Source organism: Rhineura floridana, chromosome 8, assembly GCF_030035675.1.
Source record: "Rhineura floridana isolate rRhiFlo1 chromosome 8, rRhiFlo1.hap2, whole genome shotgun sequence".
NCBI classification, from domain to species: domain Eukaryota; kingdom Metazoa; phylum Chordata; class Lepidosauria; order Squamata; family Rhineuridae; genus Rhineura; species Rhineura floridana.
This window is the reverse complement of record NC_084487.1, coordinates 40,356,553-40,379,881: the sequence shown is the minus strand read 5'-3', so window position 1 is coordinate 40,379,881 and position 23,329 is coordinate 40,356,553. Positions and strand designations below refer to the sequence as shown.

The 23,329-nt window shown below is 41.9% G+C and overlaps 1 protein-coding gene across 1 annotated transcript in view; it reads right to left on the bottom strand.

Moving 5' to 3' along the window:
* Positions 1-12,201: 12,201 nt before the first annotated feature.
* The window catches only part of ISX (intestine specific homeobox), a 44,038-nt gene continuing 32,910 nt past the window's right edge, over positions 12,202-23,329 (bottom strand). The window contains exons 2-4 of the mRNA XM_061582710.1: positions 19,066-19,256; positions 13,601-13,717; positions 12,202-12,441 (exon numbers count right to left, since the gene is read on the bottom strand). Coding sequence (XP_061438694.1) covers positions 12,202-12,441; positions 13,601-13,717; positions 19,066-19,256 — 548 coding nt within the window. The remainder of the gene's footprint in view (positions 12,442-13,600; positions 13,718-19,065; positions 19,257-23,329) is intronic.

The following is a 23,329-nucleotide window of genomic DNA, read 5'->3' as shown; positions in this document are numbered from 1 at the left end:
ATCATGCACTAATGCAATGTTGAAATAAACATCACTGTTAAAATTGTGTTGAGGTGTAATCACCTGCATAATTGGTAATAACAGAACAATAGCTAGAGGAAAAAGGGCTTAAATAACTTCTGTCAATTCTATCAATTAGCTAGAGCTACAGCATGCAGATTATAAAAGGTTTCCTAAGAGGGTGGCCAAGCCCACCATTATACTACTCCCACCCTTCCACCTTTGAGATCTGTGATTAGAAAATTGCATGGCAAGTTGGCGACATTGATAACCCTGGTTTGTCTCACTTCACAGTCTTGTGGAGAATGGATTGGCCTATTTGAGCCATGCTGCAAATGAAGACTCTAATTTTCAGTAGTTGTTTCTTTAAATAAATAAAAAATAAAATAAAAACAAGATACCCAAAGTAATTCAACTAAATGTGAAATTTGATCAGGGAAATTCTCTCTCTGGAGCCATCAGCCTGAGGAAGAAGGATGGAGAAGAGCACAGCCCAGGCTGATGACAAAATTCAATCAGTGTTGAACTGCCATTGATTGCTTTGATCTGGTTTGTGTTTATCTTTTAATTAAGCTGTTCTAATCCATTTTTAGTTTTATGTGCCTTTATCCTTCCTCCCTGCCTGTGCTATTCTGCCAGCATGACAAAAATATGCATGCAGAAACAAAGGGAACCCCACTAGTTAAGCATAATGATAAAATGAGAGCTGCAGCAAAAAGCTGCAGTGTGTCCCCAGCCCCTATGATGAGTGTTCCTGATCAGAGCTCTAGCAAGCCTCCTTGTAGTCCTGTTCAGGCCTACCACACCAGACCTTCCCCTGCTTTGCTAAAAGATAGCAGGTAACAGGAAGTAATGCGAGCCTGAGATCTGGGACAGATGCTGCTAGTCAGAATAGACCAGCTGTCTAACCCGTTCAGAACCATGACTCCAAACATATATTTGGAGACTCACTTCTTTTGTTATTGATTTAATCATACATTTGCATGGTGGTAATTAGGGTTGCCAGGTTCAGGGCCTGAGACTGATCCTGTATCTTTAGGAGAAGAGAAAGTCAGCCAAGTACAGGTGTTCTTGCAACACTGTAATGGGAAAAACCACAAGGTGGAATTTTCCCTCCCCCCTCCACAACTTTTAAAGATACAGAAGACCTCTGGGAGGCCTGGCCTGGCAACCAAGAGGTCTTCTGTATCTTTAAAAGATGTGCAGGGGAAAAGGAGAATTCCACTTTGTGGTTTTTCCCATTATAGTGTTGCAAGAACACCTGCACTTGGCTGACTTTCTCTTCTCCTAAAGATACAGGATCAGTCTCAGGCCCTGAACCTGGCAGCTGTTTTGACCCCCTTTAGAACAGTCAGTGACACAGTAGTGGGTCCTGACCTACCAGACCAGACCAGAAGTATTCAATTTGGAGCCCTCCAGATGTTGTTGAACTACAGCTCTCATCATTCCTGGCTATAGTGGCTAGGACTGATGGGAGTTGTAGTCCAGAAACATCCAGAGGGCTCCATATTGGCTATTCTTGGGGCAGATCCTAGAATAATAGAATAGTAGAGTTGGAAGGGGGCACTGAATCCAACCCCCTGCTCAAAGCAGGAATTCAGATTAAAGCATACCCAACAAGTGGTTGTTCAGCTGCCTTTTGAATGCCTCCAGTCAGTGCCAGTGACAAGGGTGGCCAGGTTGGGCCCTGGCTGAGGGCCCCTGAAGGGCCCCTCCTTAGGGTGCGTGGGTAGTGCTCCTGTTCCTGTGACAGCATCAGCTCCCTACCTTTCAGGGGATCACAGAGAGAGAACTCCCAGGCACCCCCCCACAACTGTGCAGGCCCATGATGCCTGCCTGCATGCCCCACCTACCTCTCCTGTTGTGGTGAATGCTGGCTGTGCTGTGCATGCCTGCCTGCCATCTATTAAGATGGCAGCTGAAGCTTCCCTAAGGGTTGATGCCCCTGCCACCATCTTGATGGCACATATGCAAGAGCAGCTCAGCCAGCATTCACCGCAGCGGGAGAGGTAGGTGGCACATGTGGGCGGGCGCTGTAGGCATGGGGCAGGCTGGTGCCCAAAGGCCCACTCATGCCTGGTGCTGGCCCTGTCTCCAGTGTTGGAGAGCCCACAGGTTCCCTAGGTAATTGGTGCCATTGTCGTACCGCTTTAACACTTAGGACGTTTTTCCTGATGTTCAATCAAAATCTGGCTTCCTGCAGCTTGAGCCCATTATTCCATGTCCTGCACTCTGGGATGATCAAGAAGAGATCCTCACTGTCCTCTGTGTGGCAACCTTTCAAGTACTTGAAAAGTGTGATCATATCTCCCCTCAGTCTTCTCTTCTTAAGGCTATATATGCCCAGTTCTTTCAGTCTCTTTTCACAGGGCTTTGTTTCTAATCCCCTGATCATCCTGGTTGCCCTCCTCTAAATTCATTCCAGTTTGTCTGCATCCTTCTTAAAGTGCGGTGTGCAGAACTGGGCACAATACTCAAGATGAGGCCTAACCAGTGCTGAATAGATGGGAACTAGTACTTCAGGTGATTTGGAAACTATTCTTCTGTTAATGCAGCCTTAAAAAGCATTTGCATTTTTTGCAGCCACATCACACTGTTGGCTCATATTCAGCTTGTGGTCAGCATAATCCCAAGATCCTTCTCACATGTAGTATTGCTGAGCCAAGTATCTCCCATCTTATAACTATGCATTTGGTTTCTTTTTCCTAGGTGTAGAACTTTGCACTTATCCCTGTTAAATTTCATTCAGATGGTATAAAGCAATTTCCTCTGTTCCTATACAACTAGAGGCAGGGTGGCCAGTCACCCATCATCAAAAAGAAGGTGAAGAAAACAATTTGCATACAATGTGCATATGGTACCTTATATGTATAGATGCAAATTTAGAAGTAATGAATACAATTTTAAAAGAAGTACAATACATCTCACCAGAGTAGAGAAGACACCACACCACTGAAGTGTGCTGATTGGGTGCTGCTAAATATGGAACAACTTCAAGGTTCCAGTTCTGTTTTATTGTTCCTTATTCTCAAACCAGAGTTTGACTGGAGAGCCTTCATGTAGAGGACATGTGGCCACCCTAGGTAAAGAGCTTGGATTTCGGGCTGCCAGAGGTTGAAGTAACCAGTAAAAATCAAGCTGCTTCACCAATAAAAATTAACCTGCTTCACAGCTCGGATCAGGCTCCAATTTTCATGTAAATTGTGGATGTGATAAAAGCACCATGAGCTACAGTTTCCACACAATGACCCTCTCTTTCTTTATTGCAGGATAAACTTCATTTTTGCTGCATCCTGGAGAACTCCATTTTCTTTCCTTCTCTCAAGGATGTGTTAAGCATAGATCTCATGTGAATATCCAATCTTATTCTCCTGAAAGCCACACATTATTACAGCAAGATGTCACTTTGGCCTTCCTGAATTCAGCTCTTTAAAACCTGCCTTCCTGAATTCAGCTCTTTAAAACCTGCATTTCTGGATCCAGTCTCTCTGACCTAGTGCTGATCACCTCTATATTCAAGGAAGATATGAGGTGTGTATGCATATGAACAGAGCCACAACTTTATGAATGATACATATATGATACTACATATCTACTCCTATCTACAATGCATGAACTTCTTCTAAGATAAGAGTGGGAACCTGTGGCCCTCCAGATATTGCTGAACTCAATTCTCGTCATCCCTGACCATTGGCCATGTTGCCTGGGGCTCATGGGAGTTGTAGTCCATCAACATCTGAAGGGCCACACATTCCCCATCCCTGGTCTAAGGAGATAAATAGGATGTTTACATCATTCTGTCATCCTTGTTGGACAACTCCACTTTAGCTTCAAGTGTCATGTCAGAAATAGTCTTGATCCCAGCTTTTCTTAGCTATCCCCCTGTATGATAAGTCAAGAAGGTACATTATTGCCTCAAAAGAAGTGACAATCATTAAGGAAGTCAAGAGCTAAAGTCCTAATGTTCAAATTAGCTGCCAGATAAACAGCAATGATTATGGTTATCAGAAATAATCCAACAAATTCTTTATTCATCAAGATGGTGACGGAGACCTTATTCAGCCAGTTGGTACCTGTGCAGGTGAAGTGCCAGGGCTGTGAGGAGAGGTAAATAAATGTTTGTGTGAGCATTGAGCTACAATCGACCACAAATCCCATTCATAGAAAGGCCCTACAATATTCCTTCACTGCTGCTGCCGCTGCCTCCTGGTCTCAGTCCCAGCCCTGCTTTGCAGGCCGGCCGGCCATGAACTTCCAGGGCGGGGCCATGCAGGGTGCTGGGCAGTAGCAGCAGCAGAGCCTGGTGGTGCTGGAGGGCCCATTGGGCCAGTTGCCGGGCAGCACGCCACAGCAGCAGTTTGGTCTCTCTAACTCGGTGGCCATCTGCATCAAGATCAGGCTCTTCGAGTCGGTGCACCCTAACATCTACACCCCAACATCTACGCCATCTACGACCTTATTGAGCATGTCGACGATCTCGTGCTCCACAGCTGGATTCGCAAGCACGTCATCTCCATCGAGGGTCACAGAAATACAGCTGGAACAGCTGGATTTAACACCCTGCAGTAGACGAAGCCATGACAACTCAAGCCAGAATTTCCAACAAGATCAGAAGGATCCAGTATGATTCCTACAGTATGATACCTACTATTGGAAGCTTGTAATTGCTGTTTTTTTCCTTTTAATAATGTTATTCATTACTTAATTTTGAGAATTATATTATTTTATTGATGTATTATGTTCTATTGATGTATTGCTATATTCATGTTTTTTGTAAGCTGCCTTGAGGGCCTTTTGGCCATAAGGCGGGATATAAATTTAATAAATAACTAAATATTGCCCTCCTTATATTGTCAAGTCTTTGAGGCTAGTGAGGCTATCATGACTCAAGAGAGGTCTCTTTCCCATTGCCTCCAGTCATTCAGCCTCAAGGAATTGGTTTGGCATATCCTCCTTTCAGCACTATGGTGCTTCAAGGTGGTCATCAAGAATCCTCTGCAAATTTCTTACCCTACCCACACTGTCAGTTGGGACCAGAATGCTTTCACCTCTTTATTCCTCACTCTCCCCCAAATCTTCTCCTGACTTAAGCAATCTGATAAGGAGCAAAAATATCTTTCTCAACCCCTGTGAAAGGCAACCAGGTAATTCCACACTTCCGTACGGCAGTGCCACTTTGCTATGTGATGCTATGTTGCTCCTATCCTACCCCTCCACCTTTCTCTAAGCCTTAGCAAAGGGTGGAGCAATAGTACTCCGCCTTGCAATGGGTGAGGAAGAAGGCTGATATTCTCCCTTGGTCTGGATCCTGACAATTCTCATCCCCGGCTCTGATCTGTGAAGACCCTGAGACTTGCTCTCATACGTCTACTCACCACCTGGGCTTGGTTGTCCTTTTATATTGCATTGCATCAATGTTCTTCAGTCTTGGGTCTCTAGATGTTGTTGGACTACAACTGCCATTATCCCTGATTATTGGCTAAGCTGGATGGGAATGGTAGGAGTTGTAGCCTAACAACAACTGGGGACCCAAGGCTGAAGAACAGTGTATTAGATCATGTGATAGTCATTTGCTGATCAATAGGATGAGGATGAAAACATCCGTTTGAAACCAGCAGATTAGAAATCACAGGCTTTTTTTCCCTAGAGAAAGCCTGCCAGATTGACCAAATTATTCTGTTAATACAAGAAGCAAACAAGAGATTGATGAGAGGCCAGAGAAGCTTTTGCTGGTCCAGAGTGGACAATCAACGACCAACAAGGAAACAATAGCTGAGAGTCCCAAATGATATGTTTTCTGCAGCAGACATAAATAAAGCATAAAGGAATGTTCAAAATATGGGAATAATGTTTCCTGGAGAGAGAGAGACAGAGAAGGGGGCCTGTGTATCATTGTTAAATTGCCTTTTCTTATTGTACTGGGATCCATTAAAAATAGCCAGGCCATTTCAGCTACTGAAAGTTTTAAAAACCTTTGAAGAATGATAAAGCTTCAGGCTCAGGGGGCTGCAAGTAGCAGTGCCTACCTTAATGATTGAGTAAACTTGACATTGATAACATGGCAGAGGCACTGGCAACAATGATGGGGAATGAGATGATAGAAGGCTTGGCAAAACAAAGATGAGGCGCAGTTATTGAAGATTCCAAGCGGAAGGCTCCTGTCCACTCAATGGGCTTTGATTCTTTGGATAGTTGGAATATTGTATTCTTTGGTAGTTGGAAAGATCACAACACAAACCCACTTAAATTGCAGTTCCTGAAGACCATGCCCAAGACTCCTAGCCAGCATTTCTTTGCTGCTGTTGCTATTCCATGGGGAGCATTTTCTCCTTGAAATTTTTATGAAAACAACTATCAGAGTGATAAATTCTTTGTAACTTTTCAGATGTGGAAATTTTATTGAAGCTGATAAAAAACCTATTTGAGTTTCCCTTTAAAGTGTTTAATCTGAAATCCCCTGAAGAATAAATGATCGTGTTTGATAGTTTAAATGAAAAGAGCCTGCTCTGCTATTTTTTCTCTACTCAGAAAAAAAGAGTTATTCTTCAAGAGATGAACTGAAATCTACTAAAAGTCTCTTCCTTTACCTTAAATTTGGGAAGGGATCAAGAGGACTCCCAGTCTTTGGAGACAATGCCAGGGACACAGATATCTGAACTAATGAAACTCAAATTTCTTCAACCCAAATACTTGCATTTTACATTGAGAATACATTGTTTAAATCTGGTCCCTTTGCATATTTTCCTTAATTTTGCTTATCTCATATATCCCTGTTGCAAAATCTGGGTACTTCTAAGAGAATAGAAATTATTTGTCTATGTCAAAAATGGGAAAGGATGGTTTTAGCAATATATGGTTAGGAAATTGGGCTGGGGAACTTGAGGAAAAGACAGGAGGGTAGAAATCTTGTCTCATGACCATGGAAAGCTCCAAACAGAGGTGATGCACATGGTTCTCACCACCTTTTATCCTCACTGCAGCCCCAGGTTAGGCTGAGAGAGTAGACTGGTCCAATATCACTCATTGATCTTCCAGTAGAGCAGTTATAAACTTTAGGTTTTGGACTTCATGGTCTCTCGGGGACCCCCCCTCCAGATGGTAATGTGTATTGCTTCACTTTACTTAAAATTTGATAAGCCAGACCTGCATCATTTGGAGGTTAAGTTGCTCATCCTGCTGAGTGGGCTCTGGATTTCTGCCCCAAAGTCACTGGATTTTTCTGGCTATGTAGGAATTTGAACCTGGGCTCCCTTAGTCCTAATCCAACACTCTAACCACTCTGCCATAGCTATGTTTCTCAGAATTCAATGTGTACAATCATGTTCTATACTGTCCAGCTATCCCTTATGCATTAATAGACATACAGGGTGCTAGGTCACATGACTCTGATTGGGTAGCTATTGATAATAAAGTGGGATTGAGATACATTAAAATATAGATGAGAAACCTATTACACATCAACCCAACCTCCCAAAATGTATCTCAGAAGCCATGTAGTTTGCGTATGGTGTGTATGGAAGGCTTGTGCATTTATCTGGAATGAGCAGTCAGAACTATGTTCCATCAAACCACTCCTTTTAGTCACATGTTTGGGCTATTCAAGGCTTATTTTGGCCATATGGAAGAACCAGTGCTGAAACAGAAAATGCCAAAATGATCTGAATTTGCAGTTTGTCGAATGTGAATGCTGGATGTTGAACAGCTTCCAACATCAACAAACTCAAAAACTCATTGCATCAGAATTTCAAAGAAAAGCTTATTTGAAGGGGTTTTTTTTTGCTTCTCTTGGTGTATATTTGAGACCCATGGGCCATAAATCAAGACAGAACCAATGTGCTTCATCTAGTTTATCTCCACGAGGGATTGTGACCATTCTGCATTGGAGATAATTTATGCACTGGAACATGCTTTATACTGAGTCAAATGCATTGGTCCACCTATCTCATTATTGTCTGTTCTAACTGACATAGCTCTCCAGGATTCCAGGCAGGGGTCATTACCAATGCTACCCAGAGATGCTGGAGACTGGATCTGGGTCCTTTTGCATGCAAAACAGATGTTCTGCCACTAGGGGTGAGGGAGATGCTGGAGACTGGTACTGGATCCAGATTGAATTCGTTAGTTCTCTATTCCTTTGGAGCAACACCGATCCCTTGCAGAGGACGTTACTGCAATCAGCAAAAATTTTTTTCAAATTCCTCCCCATATTTTACATAACTTTTTGTAATTAAGATGTTGTGTCAACCATAGGATTTTCATTTCTCCATTATATATTGTGAAAAAATGTTATTGTTGTATTGCAATGCAAACAAATTGGGTACATATGTTTTCAACGGTAATTGTGCTTCCAACCTCGCACAGACCATATCCAAAAGAGAGCAAGCCTGAGGCAAGACAGACTCAAAGGCGATTATCTGCCTCACTAATATGTAAAAATAGGGGGAAAAACCACCACGTAGAACACTGTGATCAATTCATTCATGTAAGTGACCTAAAAATCATGCAATGTTTTTCCCGCCGCCAAAAAGCCACATGGAACACTGTGATCCATCTGATCATTCATTCACGGCAGTTACCTAAAAATCACACAACGTTTTTCCCGCCGCCAAAAAACCCCATGTGGAACACTGTGATCATTGATGTAAGCAACCTAAAAATTAAGCATTGTTTTTCTCCGCTGCCAAAAAACTATGTGGAATGCTGTCATTTACATAAGTATTTATGAAAATAATTACATAATTTTCACAACCCCTGGGGGAAAAACCCTGAGGATCAAATCAACAAAAAACGCTTGCAGCAGATTGAATCGGCAAGAGCCAGAGAAAGCGGAAACAAAAAAAGGACGGACCGATAAAGAAACGATGGGCTATCGAAATGCATGCAGATCGGCACCATGCAGCGGATCCCATCCCTATCTGCCATTGAGCTATGGCTAGTAGCAGCCAGTGATGTGCTGTGGGTGGGGCAGCATTGCTCACCTGGCTTCCCAATGTCAGGCATTGCTACTCGTTACTGAGAGAGAGGGGGAGGGGCAACACAATGGGAAGCTCAGCACACTGTGGGTGCAGCATTGAGAGTGTCAGATCGGCTCTACTGCTGCACCCTCCCTGAACCTCCTTCCCACTGCTTTGCTTATCCTTCTTTCAGTAACTGGAAGTGGCACACAGCATTGGAAAGCCAGGTGAATAACGCCACACCATGCCATTCTGTCAGCCATTGTGGCCCATCCCCATGAAATATCTATCTGTTGTAACCGAGTTAAATACTTGAGTTTGAGGATGCTCAGACATCTTGGCTTCTGATTAAAAGGACAAAAGAGATCCAGAAGAGATCCAGACTACATTAAACCTTTCCTGCTCCTTTAAAGAAATGTTTAGGAATCCTTAAGTGAGCAGCTTCTATAGAAAAGCAATCCATTATTGTTCCTGGAGAGGTGTCCCTGGCAGTTATGCAGTAACTGAAGCAAACAGAGTTGCATCATGATGAGTCACCTTCAGTGCCTCATAGCCATCAGTCTGATTTATACAACCCATTATTTTGAAACAACTTCTCAAGAGCTAACCTCAAGATTAATATGTTGCATGACCCAATTCAGCACACAGCTCTAAACTCCTCAGTCAAGCTTTGTAAGTCCCAGTTCACATGATGAAATATCCTTTGCTGTGTTTGTATCCTGCCTGTTCTTGAAGAAGGTGAAATGATCATACACAGGGGGGTTCCCTCGCAGACTCTCATTGAATTTATGGTCAGAAAACATAAAAGCTCTGCTGGATCAGACCAAAAGCCCATCAAATCCCATCATCCAGTTTTCACAGTGGCTAAGTAGATATCTATGGGAAGCCCACAAGCAGGACATCAGCATGGCAACACTCTTCCCCACTTGTGATTTGCTTATTCTTAGAGATGAAACTGCATCAGGATGTATCTTCAATGTAACAAATTTGTTAGTGGTTTGAAAGGCCCATTTCTGTCCCCTTCTAGTATTTTGTAACAATGAAATCACTTGAACCTAAAGTATACATGTGCAAAAATAAATGACAATCACTCGTATTTATTCTGGTTTCTTACTAGCTAAAACAAATAAAAGAGCCAAACTAGATGCAACATAATTCATGCAATTAGCAACTTTCTGAATGTCTGTGGGTTTTTTTTTTTATAAATAGTATGTGTGTGTATGTAATGATCTAGATTGGGACCTGGCCGGGGTGGGGGCTAAGGATGGAGGAGGATTTTGATTCACTTCACATTTGAAGCTGAATTTATCAAATTTGCATTTTCATAAACAATATAAGAACTAAACTCCATCCATCCTTCAAAATTTGCACTTATCTGAATTTTGTGATGCAGTTCTCGAACCAAGCAATATTTACAAAAAGACATATATTAGTGGGAAGTGTGCATAAAATGAATATATTAATGAAAATAACATACAAAAATGCACGGTTGTAGGAGAAATTGCTTGAAAAAATGTCTACGTGAGTCAAGACATATAAAAATGTGTTTATTAGGAGACATTTGTACTAAAATCTGAAGAATTTTCATGAGATTCTTTAAAAAAACAAAATTGGTGCAGAAATGTGGAGAACTGAATTTCAAATTAGAAAAATGAGAAACTGAGAGAAATGAAATGGACAGATATTTCTACTGGGGGAAAGGGGTTCTGTTTCCACTGCAGTCTCATGCCTGCTATTTGAAATAAGAGGAAAGCCTCTGACAGAGCTGCTTTGAATCAGTGTAGATCATACTGAGCTAGGCAGACCAATGGCCTGATTTGGTATAAGACAAAAAGAACAGACAAAGTCAGTGGGACTCATAAATAGTATAAGAAGTAATCACTGTAATTGAAAGCAGTGGGAACTGGTGGCTCCATGTCAGTGGAGCAGTAGAATACACTCTGAGTTTTACTTCAAACTTTCAAGGAACTGTCCAAGGTGCTGAACCTATTTTGGAATCCTTGAAAGAGTGAACTAAAATCCGGAGCAGAATGTATTATAGAGTTGTTGAGAAGATCTCCATGTATGTGTCTATTGCTGTAATATATTATTTCGATCAATTACATTGATTACCTCTTGTAATGTTTACAGGTCCCATTGACTTGTCCTGTGGTTTGTATGCTGTTTGGGAACCATTTCCTTTGTGTTTGTGCCTGATTTGGTATAAGGCAGTTTCCTGTTTTCCTGCAAAAGCACAAAGGCATTCTTGAGCAGTGAGTTCAAAACAGCCCTACCTCCATGATGGCTTCTACCATTTTGTTCTTTGAAAAACCTTCAACAAAACAAAAAATGCTTTCCTCTTAAAAAGAGTTTAATTGTTTAAAGACATTCCTTAATACCACAGAACAAGTCATCCAATATTATTCTCTCTCTCCCCTTCTATTAAATTCATATATAAGCCATTATTTCAAGTTCAAAATACAATAAAGTCAATATCCTCATCCTTCACTTCACAGAAATAAGGTTATTCAAAAGCTATATTTGGCGGTCTCCCCCCTTTCTCGTACATGGACTCCTTGATGCCCCTCCCCCTAAACACAAGAACACAAAATGTGCAGGACAAAGTATCTAATGGGGTCATTATTTGGATTGGCCATTTTCATCAGTGGAATGGGAGCTCTTTTCCTGAAGAAGGAAGTAGTAATTGTGATCCCACACTACCCGCACTCTGGCCAATAATATCTCACCACTTCTGGCTACTTTTGCGACAGCGTCATCCATCAGTTTTAGGGCTGTGTAAGCCTCAGCTCTCCAGCAGACAATGCAATGCAAGATCCATTTGGCATATTAACTCTCACACCTAGAGAGTGATATTGTTTCAGGAAGAGTACTATTCTGTTATGGAGTTGATGGAATCCTTCAGTTGAGGAAGTGTTGGCCTTCTTGTGTAATGGCTTCTCATTTAGGTCAAGTTGCATAATACTTCAAGGTCAACTGGAAGATTTTTTAGCCTTGTTTTAAGTAGAATTTCCCTCCAGTGGTGATTGGAATTACATTTGCATCTCTTCATTCCTCTGTGGATGAGACATAGCGATCAATTCAAGGCCACCTAGGCATCTTTGTGGCCACTTGGGTATTTGAATCCAGCAGATTTCCCCAATGGAAATCTGATACTATATCCATTGTATCATGCTGGGTCAAGATGGTGCTACAATACATGTTGAAAATCCACAGTATCGCCTCAGAGGTCTTCCTGCTTCATCCTTTTCTATGTGAAATTGCCACAGATATGTCTCCATGCTGGCTTCAGGGGCAGAGGCGGGAGGCTGTATGGAGGGAGGTAGTTGAAGAGAAAATAAGCCTTCGAGAACACCATCGGATCTGTGTGCAGTGGGACACAGGGCATTGCGTCTGCTAGCCAGGCAGATGTGGAATGTCCCTGGATTGGTGAGTAGTGCCATGTGGGGGAATCTACACCATAAAGGCTGCATGGCATCAGGCAGGGACCCTGATAGAAAGAGACAGAGAGAATCTTAGAATCGCTAATGCAGGCTTTTAGCTGGGTGCAATTTATGAGCAGAACAGGACTTGCCTTATCAATTCCCTTCAGTGTTTAGCAATAAAAAAGCAACAAAGTTTCAGCAAGTACCTCTAAATAGAGTCCTTAAAATATAGTGACAGGCAATCAGTAAGGGAAAAAAGAAATCATTTTGTTCCGGCGATTGCAAGGGTTTGTGGAGGTGGAGGAGCAGACAGAAATCTTGTTTGCCAACCAAATAACTCTTTCAGGCTGCAGTCCTCCACAGGGACTCCATAGGGACTTCTCTGAGTGGAGAAGTATAGGATTGTGCTGTCAGTTAGTTCCAGCTTTTTGCAAAATATGTAAAACCAGGGTACAAAGAGAAAAGAGAAAACAGCTGTACAGAGATGACATTTCAAGACCGCTGAGGTCCTCCTAACAATGCTTTCCAAACACAGTTCAGACTATTGTTTCAGTTTCTGGCTTGCATTTACCATGGTTTGTATTAGTGCACATCTGATAGCGAGAGAAGGCCTGCAGCTCAGTGGTAGAGCATCTGCTTTGTATGCAGAAGGTTCCAGGTTCAATCTCTGGCATCTCCAGGTAGGGCTGGGGAAGAACCCTGTCTGAAACCCCAGAGAGCCACTGCCAGTCAGTGTAGACAATACTGAGCTAGATGGACCAATGGTCTCACTCAGTATAAGGCAGCTTCCTATGTTCCAAATGTTAAACTTTGGTGAGCTCCAAAGGGATAAGGATGAAGGGTGAAGGGAAGGATGCGTGTTCCTGAGATTTGCAGGAAGACACTGTTACGTCAGCATCAGGCCAGAATGGATAATGAGTATTGAGGTTATGAGACTTTAGTCTTTGTTTAAGACCCATTTTACAAAAACAAAACAAAACAACCAGGAAAGTTTATACACAGCAACACTAAGGGAAGTAGTGCATCGTCTGAAACTGGGCTCTTAATGGGAGGAAGGGGGAAAATAAATTAATGAATAAATAAAACTATTAATTAGAAACATTTCAGACTGTTTATTGCCTGCTTTTTCAAGGTATTTGTTTTTAATTAATACAACTTATACATACAAAAAGTTTCAGTTTATCAAGATTGCTTTTGCCTTTACAGCTGGCCAGTGATACTCACTGTTATGTCTGCCTTTGGGGCTGGGATAAAATCAATCTCAGTTAGATGCTGAAGGCCACCAAAATTGCCAAATCTTTCATGTTTCCTCCACTTTGCCCGCTGGTTCTGGAACCAGATCTATGTGCAGAGGAAGACAGGAAATGAAGTATTAAATTGAACAAAAATATATTATGAGAAATATTTACATCCTCGAGTGACTATTATTTCTGGTAAAATAAAAGAACAAAATGGATTAAAATGTGAACCCTTGTGGGATTGCAAATGATGGGGACTGCTAGAAGTATTGACAAGAAACCCAAATAGTAAACATAATGTTGTTTTCAAGCTGTTTAACTTAGTTTTGTGGACTGATGTAGCAAACTCCCCTATACTAAGTGATAGGTTGCCCTGAATCTTGTATGAAAGTATCTCTCTCATTCTGTGGGAAAAATTGGCCAGCAATAGTAAATTGTCTCCTACGTGTACTTTTAAGTGCTGATTTCAAATTTTGATTCTAAATTTGAATGGTGAATTTTGAGGTCACAATTTCAAAATCCAACTTTCAGATCATGAAAATTTCACAATTTTGACATTTTATGAAATTTTATGAAAATTCAACACTGCAGATTAACTGGGATTAACTCACATTAATTTGCTGAGTATTTATTCCTGATAATCCTTAAGAACATAAGGAGAGCCTGCTGAATCAGGCCAGTGGCCCATCTAGTCCAGCATCCTGTTCTCACAGTAGTCAATCAGATGCCCATGGGAAGCCCACAAGCAGGACTTGAGTACAAGAGCACTCCTCCCAATCTACGGTTTCCAGCTTTGATTGGCAATGCGATGAAAATGAGTGTATACTTATTGCCAGTGAATCTTCCCATTGGATGCCTGCCCATTATTTCTTACACTGTTGTATGCCTATGTACGAAAAACCTTGCCTGTGAAATGGCTAGGGTTGCCAGGTCAGACCCTGAGATTTCAGGGGCGGGCCCTAATGATGTCATGCGGTGGACCCTAGTGATGTCACAGGGCAGGCCCTAGTGATGTCATTAAGCACGATACGTTAAGCATCACCCACAGTTGCTTGGAGCATACAATTAAAACAAAAACATTTCTCTGATTGGAAATTAAGAGAGAAATCTTAGCTAAAAGATGGAGCCTGGGTGGGAAACATTTAATCTAGCCTACTTGCTTCTGGCAAGAAGGGTTTAAGTGCCCTCAGGCCAGGCCAGTCACGAGAAGGCCATTGTAGGAAGAAAGGAGCCTAGTGTTGTGGAGATGTTAGATGGGAGCACTCAGGAGTAAAGGTGGATGCCCCTGAAGGCTGCAATTCTAAACACACTTACTAAGGGACTAAGCCCCATAGAACTCAACAGGACTTCTAAGTAGATATAGTTTGGATTGTGCTGTTGGTAAAGCTTGACTAGGGATCTTTTGCAAAGATATCTATATCTAAGCAGGGTTGGCAAGCCCCTGCCTGGAATGCCATGCCCCTAACTTTTAACATGGCTGCTCCAAACATCTTTACAGATTTGACACTTCACTTCAGAAAGAGGTCTGAGAAATGAGTAAGAGTAAGAAGATTGTCTACCCTTTTCTGTCTGCCCTGTGGGCTGCTATAAACTGACAGCCAACCCAATTCCAGTGAGTAACAATTGACAGAGAGAAAACTGACATGGTTTGGTCTACCTTCACAGGCAGCAGCTTGGGAACAACAATTGCAGCCACACTTCCAAATATGTGAATTCTCTTTTACCACTATTGGGCAAGAAACAAACCATCATGCAACAAACAAGGCGCATCATCAGTGGGTTTAAGGGGGTTAAGCTGAGTGCATGGAACCACTGCTGTTGCTTCTATAGATGTAAGCGAGTGAGGTTAAAGATAAATAAAATGCAAATACAAAAGAAAAACAAAAGACAGTGGTGATTTCTTAAATGCAATACCATACCAACCACAAGATTCCTATGAGTAAGGCAGAAAACTCAGTAACCCATAACCAGTCAGGATTCACAACCAAAAACCAAAACTAAAAAATTGTGGCTGCCAGTCAGTGAAGGTCACAGAAATCCCTATGCAGCGCAACCTGACCCGAGGGCTGCAGTTAATGCAGAATGTTGTGGCACGATTGCTGACATGAGTGAGACCCTATCAGCACATAATACCTCTGCTCAGAAATCTGCACTGGTTGCTGATTTGCTACCAGGCCAAGTTCAAGGTGTGCTTTCCATGTTATGGGTGCCACATATCAGAGCTTGGAAAAGTTACTTTTTTGAACTACAACTCCCATCAGCCCCAGCCAGCATGGGCACTGGATTGGGCTGATGGGAGTTGTAGTTCAAAAAAGTAACTTTTCCAAGCTCTGCCATAGTACTTGTTCTGCTCTTTTAAGAAATCAGTCCTTTAGTGTGGCAGCACTTTGGAACTCCTTGCCTATTGACATTAGGCAGATGCCTTCATTGTACTCTTTTCAGCACCTGCAAAAATCATTTTTGTTTAGCTAAGCCGATCCAGGCATGTAGAATCTATTGTGTTTTTAATCTGTTTTTAACTCATTGTTGGTTTTATTATTTTGAGTTTTTAAATACCTGTTTTTGCCAATAATTTTCTTGTTTTAATTCCTTCTGTAAACCGCTTTGAGATTGTTTACAATAAAGGGGTATATAAATGTTGTAAATAAAATACATAAATAAATTTGGGAGTCACTGTGGCCCTTAAGTCTCTTCCCACTTTTAGGAACAAAGGAATCTGCCTTATACTGCCTCAGGCCATTTGATACCATCTAGCTCACTAGTGATGACATGGACTAGTATTGGCTCTCCAGGATTACAGTCAATAAGCTTTTCCAGAAATTGAATTTTGGACTTTTACATGCAGAGCATAAGCCCTACCACTGACCTTCAACCCTGCCCGTTTAAAAATGTATCTTTTAAAATTGTTCTTTTCAATTCGCTAATCAATGAATATCATACTTAAGGCAGGTTCATGCCATTCATTTAAGCACATTCAACACCCATTTGAAACGTATGAATCCCACCACAGAATCCTGGGAACTGTAGTTTGTTAAGGATAGTGAGAACTATAACTGTGAGGGGGAAACTACACTTCTCAGGATTCTTTTGGGGAAGTCATGTGCTTTAAATGTGAGTTGGATGTGCTTTAAATGTATTGTGTGGATCCACTTAATAAACTTTGCCTGCATATAAATTGTTTTAATTAATTTTTCAAAATGGAAATGAGCTATAAAGTGTACTGGGTGACCATGGGCTACTCACCATCTCTCAGCCTATCTGTCCCCCAGGATGAAAACAATGGAGAACCATGACCACCCCAAGCAAGAAGGGCACACTTAAAATGTAAAGGAAATTATAATCTACAACCATAGTGTGAAATCAAATACTTATTGGGACACAGTATGCAGAAATATTTATATAAGCATGACTGTCAAAGATGTTTATTATTAACGCAATCTGTAAAGATAGTTATAGTGCAATCCTATGTTTGTTTACTCAGAAGCAAGTCCCAATGTATTCAATGGGACTTAAACAGGGAAGCGTGCAGAGAACTGCAACCTCAAGTGATAAGGAACTTCATTCGCCCAACTCAAAATTCAGAATCATGCCACTTTAAGCTGTTTTGCAACTGTTTATACTTGTTTTTATGGTTACTGGATTTTAAAAGGATTTATTTCTTATTGTGAGCTATCTTGGTTTCCAGTCACCAATCCTACCACACAGGGTTGTTGGAAAGACTACACACACACACACACACACACATACACACACACACACGCACACACACACACACACAGCAGATGTAAAAATACATACACCCCATATAACAGTTTATTGTCAAACCAGTCATTGCAGAACATTTTTAAAAATATCAGTATTAGTTTCCTACATAATGAACTGTGATACCTAAGTAAACCCTGCCTAATTGTGTTAAAAGTAGGATTGGAGGGGGAGAGAAAGATTTACAACACAAACACAATTCTTTGCTATGTTCTCTCAAAAGTCCCATTAATTGATAGCACAATCCTAACCACGTCTAATCAAAAGTAACTCCTTTTGAATTCAATGGAGTTTACTCCGGGTACATGGGATTAGCACTGCAGCTTTATTTCCAGAAAAGAGTGTATTTGATTAAAGCTTCATATTGGGAAGGTTTTCAAAACATTGCCATCTTCAACAGCCCAGGAAATTTTAAACTTGTTTGACACCTGCACACAAGAGAGAGAAAAACTGAAAGCTATATATTTAATTTATGAGATCTTCAGATAAACAGGTAAAAACAACCATTTTCTGGCATTGCAATAGGGTCTAGGCACTGACTGGAGGTCAACAAATCACAACCCTGACTTCACTTATTGTATTGGCTACAAACCTGAAAGGGCAGGGTTAGAGCAGTCTGCTACAAGTTGATTTAACAGAAGTTGCAGGGGAGCAGCAGATGTTTTGACGTATATCTCATGAACCAGACCACCTAGAAACTTATTTTTTTTAAAAAAAATAATAAAGCTGAGAGTCCAGAGATTAAGGTGACTTACCCAGAGAGGACCCCCAAAATCCAGTGTCTCTGGGCAAAAACCGGACACCAGGCAACCCTAGAAATGGCCCTTATTAGATTTGACCATTTAAGCAAAGCTGAGATGTATCTTTTCATCTGATCTAAGAATTTATGGTGCAATTTGCACAGAAACATGTTTCTCTGTTGCTTTGCTGGAGGCTGCTGTGAAAAACCTCCCTAGGAAACTTTAGATTAGTTTGACAATGAACTACCCGCTGATTTTAAGAGCCACTCTGATGGTGAGTCAGGGTGGGATTTTCCATCTCCACCTGGAAGTGAACATGCTGGGGTTACTCTGGTCAGAAGAATACTTTTTATTAAGCACACAGCATTGCAACTAAATGCAACCTCCACACTTGAAGAGAATGAGTGCAATTACAAATGCAAGACACTGGAAATCAATTTTGATGTTACCTTTCAATACAACTAGGGTAGTATTTCTGTGAAATATCATTATTGGTTTGTATCTCTAACATAACTGCAAACAACTACCACCACAATCTTTCATAAACCAAGAACCACCATTACTTTCCAGAGACAGCTAATAGGAATCTAACACCCTATAAAATATACTATAATCCGGCAGTTACCATGTTTCCAGCCTTTGCTATCTTATGGGTAACAACAGCCAGTAGCACAATGCTGGGTTTCTCCTATATCAGAGCAGGGCTGGACTTACCATTAGTCAGAGTAAGGTGGCTATGAAAAGGCAGCAAATTGTTAGCTCTTTATTTGTGCTCCATTTTCACTCCCAGGGAGTGGTGCTTGTGAGATTTTCTGCCTCAGGTGCCAAAATAGGTTGTCCACCATTGGGCACTATATACCATGGCTGGGGGTTGGGCACCATCTGCTGTTTTGCTTCAGGAAGCAAAATGTCTTGGGCTGACCCTGCATCAGAAGGACACAGAATTTACCTGGACCCTGGTTTCTGGAAGATTGATCTTTGCTGCCAGCTGGTTGCGCATGTTGACATCTGGGTAGTGTGTGATTTGGAAGATCCGCTCTAGTTCTTGGAGCTGCTCTGCTGTGAATGTTGTCCTGATCCTACGCTTCCCTTTCTTCTCATCTGTACAAACAGAAGTAGATGCATCCTGAGGGAATATGACTATAAGAAAAGGAAGAGTTTTAAATCAATATTGGGGAACCTCTGTCCTGCCAAATTAGGCCCACCAGGCCTCAGTGGTTAGCCTGCCAGGCTGTTTTAGGCAAACCATGCCCATCTTCTGCAGGCCTGACACTATATATGATGTTAAGCATGGGAAGTTCAAGCTGCAGCTTCAAAGTTCAAGGCATGGCATAACACTCCAACACTGGAGGCATTCAAGAGGCTGCTGGACAGCCACCTTTTGGGTATGCCTTTATTTAGATTCCTGTATTGAGCTAGAGTTGCTCGATGTCCTTATAGGCCCTTGCAACTCTACAATTTTATGTTTCTATAAAGGGAGTAGAATCAGAAGCACACCCAAAGTGGATTCCCAGTTCTTTCTTTGTAGCAAAAAGTTGGTGCTTTTAAAAAATTTGGTGCTTTTCTGTTGCCCTGCAGGATTAAATTCCAAAAGTGCTGACTTTTGGCTATAAAAGAACTGGAAGCACATTCAAGCCAGGAATGCGAAAAATCTTCCTTTGCAGGCATGGCTTGAAATCATGCTGCTCCTGGAAAGGAAGAATTGGGAGTGCACTGAGTGTGCTTCTGATTCTTCTCCCTTTGAACTGCAGCGTGAATTTTCAAATTCAGAATCAAAATCAATACCTTGCCTGCAAATGTCATCCAGTTCTGGCCCTATAACAACAACGACAACAACAATGATGATGTTGATGTATAGATGATTCCTCTTTTTGGGAAAAAATTCATTCAATTCTAGCCAAAAATAAAAAGTATAGATAGTTCCTTTTTTGGGGGTGGGGGGAGGGAAACCAAAATTGTTTACACGTGTCCAGCCTCAAAGGCCCTAGACCTATCTGCCTGTAATCTAGCAGGCTTTATCCACTCTGGAGGCGCTACTATAACTGCAAAATTTATCTACTTCTGTCAACAGGAGAAAATATAGCTTTAAAAAAATTCCCAATAGTGAAGGGGGAAGGGCAAACAGACTAAAAACTCCAAGCAGAATTGGTCAGCCTCTGAATTAGTAAAGCCAAATCAGACTGCTTTACAAACTACTGAATTGAGATCTAAACCAAATCTTGTAATTGATGCACAGTTCCAGTGTGGCGTAGTGGTTAAGGTGTTGGACTATGCCCTGGGAGACCAGGGTTCAAATCCCCACGCAGCCATGAAGCTCACTGGGTGACCCTGGGCCAGTCACTGCCTCTCAGCCTCAGAGGAAGGCAATGGTAAACCACCTCTGAATAACGCTTACCATGAAAACCCTGTTCATAGAGTCGCCATAACTTGGGATCGACTTCAAGGCAGTCCATTTCCATTTTTTCTACCAAGCCTATCTCAATGTTTTTTGAAAGATCAATCATATTTGCATCTCACTGTCTTACAAGTAGCTCACGTACCATAACAAATAACAACAGTCCAGTGAGGTAGGTTAGCCTGATTTATTACGCCCTGTTCACAAGCACTACATGTGAAGGCTCAGTTGGAACCATGTCTACAGACCCTGACCACAACATTGCACATCTCACCAGCCCTGCCCCTAACATCTGTACATTGAAAACAGATGCCAGCAAAGTGATGTCTATACATGATCATCTGCTCACGTGTAGGTGGTCCATATGAGTGGGGCTCTTGGAAGATCACAGTCTCAACCATTACTTTGTCCATACCATGTACACTTTTATGCATTTCTATTATGTCTGCCCCCAGTGACCTAACTGCTAAACTAAAAAGTCTTGTAGTTGTAGCCTTTCCTATATGGAGGGTGCTCTAAGGGCTTCTCTCTGAAAGTAGCAGGCTGCACATGGTAGATGGTGGTAATGCTGAATTGAGAATCTTCTGAGACAACAATCTTACTAGCTCAGTTTCAGTGTAGATCCAGTTAGGCAACAACATGAATGTCTGTCATAATGAATACTGTCATAACAAGATCATCTCAGAAGGAAGGGTCAAACTGATTGATTGATTGAATGAAGTTTTATGTACCAGAAAGTTCCATCTCAAACTCTTTGACCTTTGAGTAGCATATCAAGATATATTGTTTGTTAGAGGAATCTCTTGTAGTAGCCTCAAGGAGTAAGTGCCAGTCACACTAAGTCTTGCTGACACTATCAGAGATGAGCAAAATTCTTGGCGCCTCCATGTTAAAGGAGTCCTGAAAGCTGTGGTCCTATTGAAACAAGTTGTTTCAGAAGAAAGGTCTGTTCAGTTTTTAATGGATCTATAGTGGCTAGGAGACTTCTTAATGGAAAGTAACCCGAGCACACTGCATTACTAACAAATGTGTATCATGAAGATAGTCCCTGCCAGAAGTACATGGAAGATGTTGGGTTGACTTACAAAGCAATCCAAATCCCCTTTACACAGAGCTGTGTGTGTACGCATGTGGGAGAGTTGGAATGAACAAAGGTGTTTCTCCACCCAGTTCTGCCAGATAAGCTGGTCTCCTGCCAGATGCTGAATGTGAGGATGGACAGGAGTGCCATTGGCAGAATGCCTACTGGTGGTAGCGAGTGGAAGGCCCCCAAACGGAGCATTCTGGAGGTTGGGAGGGCACAGGGCTGAGCCAGCCTGTGATCTGTTGGATCCTGAGCTCCTCTCATGTGATGGCATCAGGCCTGATTGAGGCCCAATTGCTGTGCTAGCCTGGCCCCACTTCCAGAAAGTGCTGCTGGTGGAAATGAGGTTTGGATTGTACCCCTAGCCATGTTTAGAGTAGATCCATTGAAATTAGCCATGACTAATTTAAGTCCCAGTGATTTCAGTGGGTCTACTCTAAGTATGACTAAGTCAATCCAACCCATTTTCAATAACCGTTGGCACTGAAATCATGCACCAAGAGACCCCAGCTCTGGTTTTGAGGAGATCTGTCGTGAAGCACATTCATTCCTTTGCCTCTTTCTCAGCTGATGGTTTAATTCCATCTTGGCACAAAGAAGCTAAATTGCCAGCAGTGGGGGGGCCAAGAACCGCTCGCATCTGCCATTTGTACTGCCAGCCCAGAGAACACTGTCAAAGGCACAGAGTGGATCCAAGGATCCATTTGCCTGCCTCAGCCATTCAACATCATTAGTTTCCAGCAGCAGCAGCAACAGCACCAAAATGGCCTATCCTCCATTTTCCGTTTATAGTGCTATAGTATCTTTTTTTATATACAACTCTGATTTAATTAGCTGGCATGAGTATAATAATGCAAAGTCAGTTCTTTGGCTTGGCAGGGGATTCCATTTGTGATTGGCACAGGGTAGAGCTGCTGAGAGGCTGGCTGGGTACATTGGCATGGCTGGGTGGCACCATCTCATCTCTAGACTGAGCCTTGGCATACTGTATGTGCCCCCTGACTAATTACCTGTCCATAGGACCACAACGGTGGGCCTGGGAAGTGGAGTTGAAGGAATATCTTTCCACTCTGGTTCATTCCCCACTTATAAGTAGGGGGTCCACCCAGAATGCTGGTCAGGGATTTTATTTCCTGACTTGAGCATACTAATAGTAAGGCAGGATATACATTTTACAAACACATGTGCTCTGTTCTTATGAAGCTTGTACAACCTAGTGTTCCTAAATTTATTACAGATCAAGCTGACTAGTCTGTGGCCCTCCAGATATTGTTGGATTTGGAACTCCCATCATCTCTGCTATTGGCTATGCTAGCTCGGGCTGATGGGAGTAGTTGTCCAACAATATCTGGAGGGCTACATGACAGCTTGCCCACATGGACGGTTAAATTGTTCTGAACCTCAGACTTATTCGGCTCCTCCAGATGAACTTTAATTGAACATTCATCCTGATTTGCTTGCATAAAGCTTATGTGAAGGTTATACAATGTCCGCTCTTTATTGAACATTCATAGTGATTTGTTTACAGGGAGGTTATTGAATGAGCATTCATTCTGAGTTGCTGTGTGGAGGTTATATGTCTGTTTTGCCACCCCCAGGGGACAAATGGTTCTTTTAAACAAAAAGATCCATGTAGGCAATGATATTAACACCAAATGCGCTAGCTAACATGGTTTATTCATTAAAAAAAGCAACACTTAGAGCAAAATATTACAAACTTACAGTTGGTAAGAG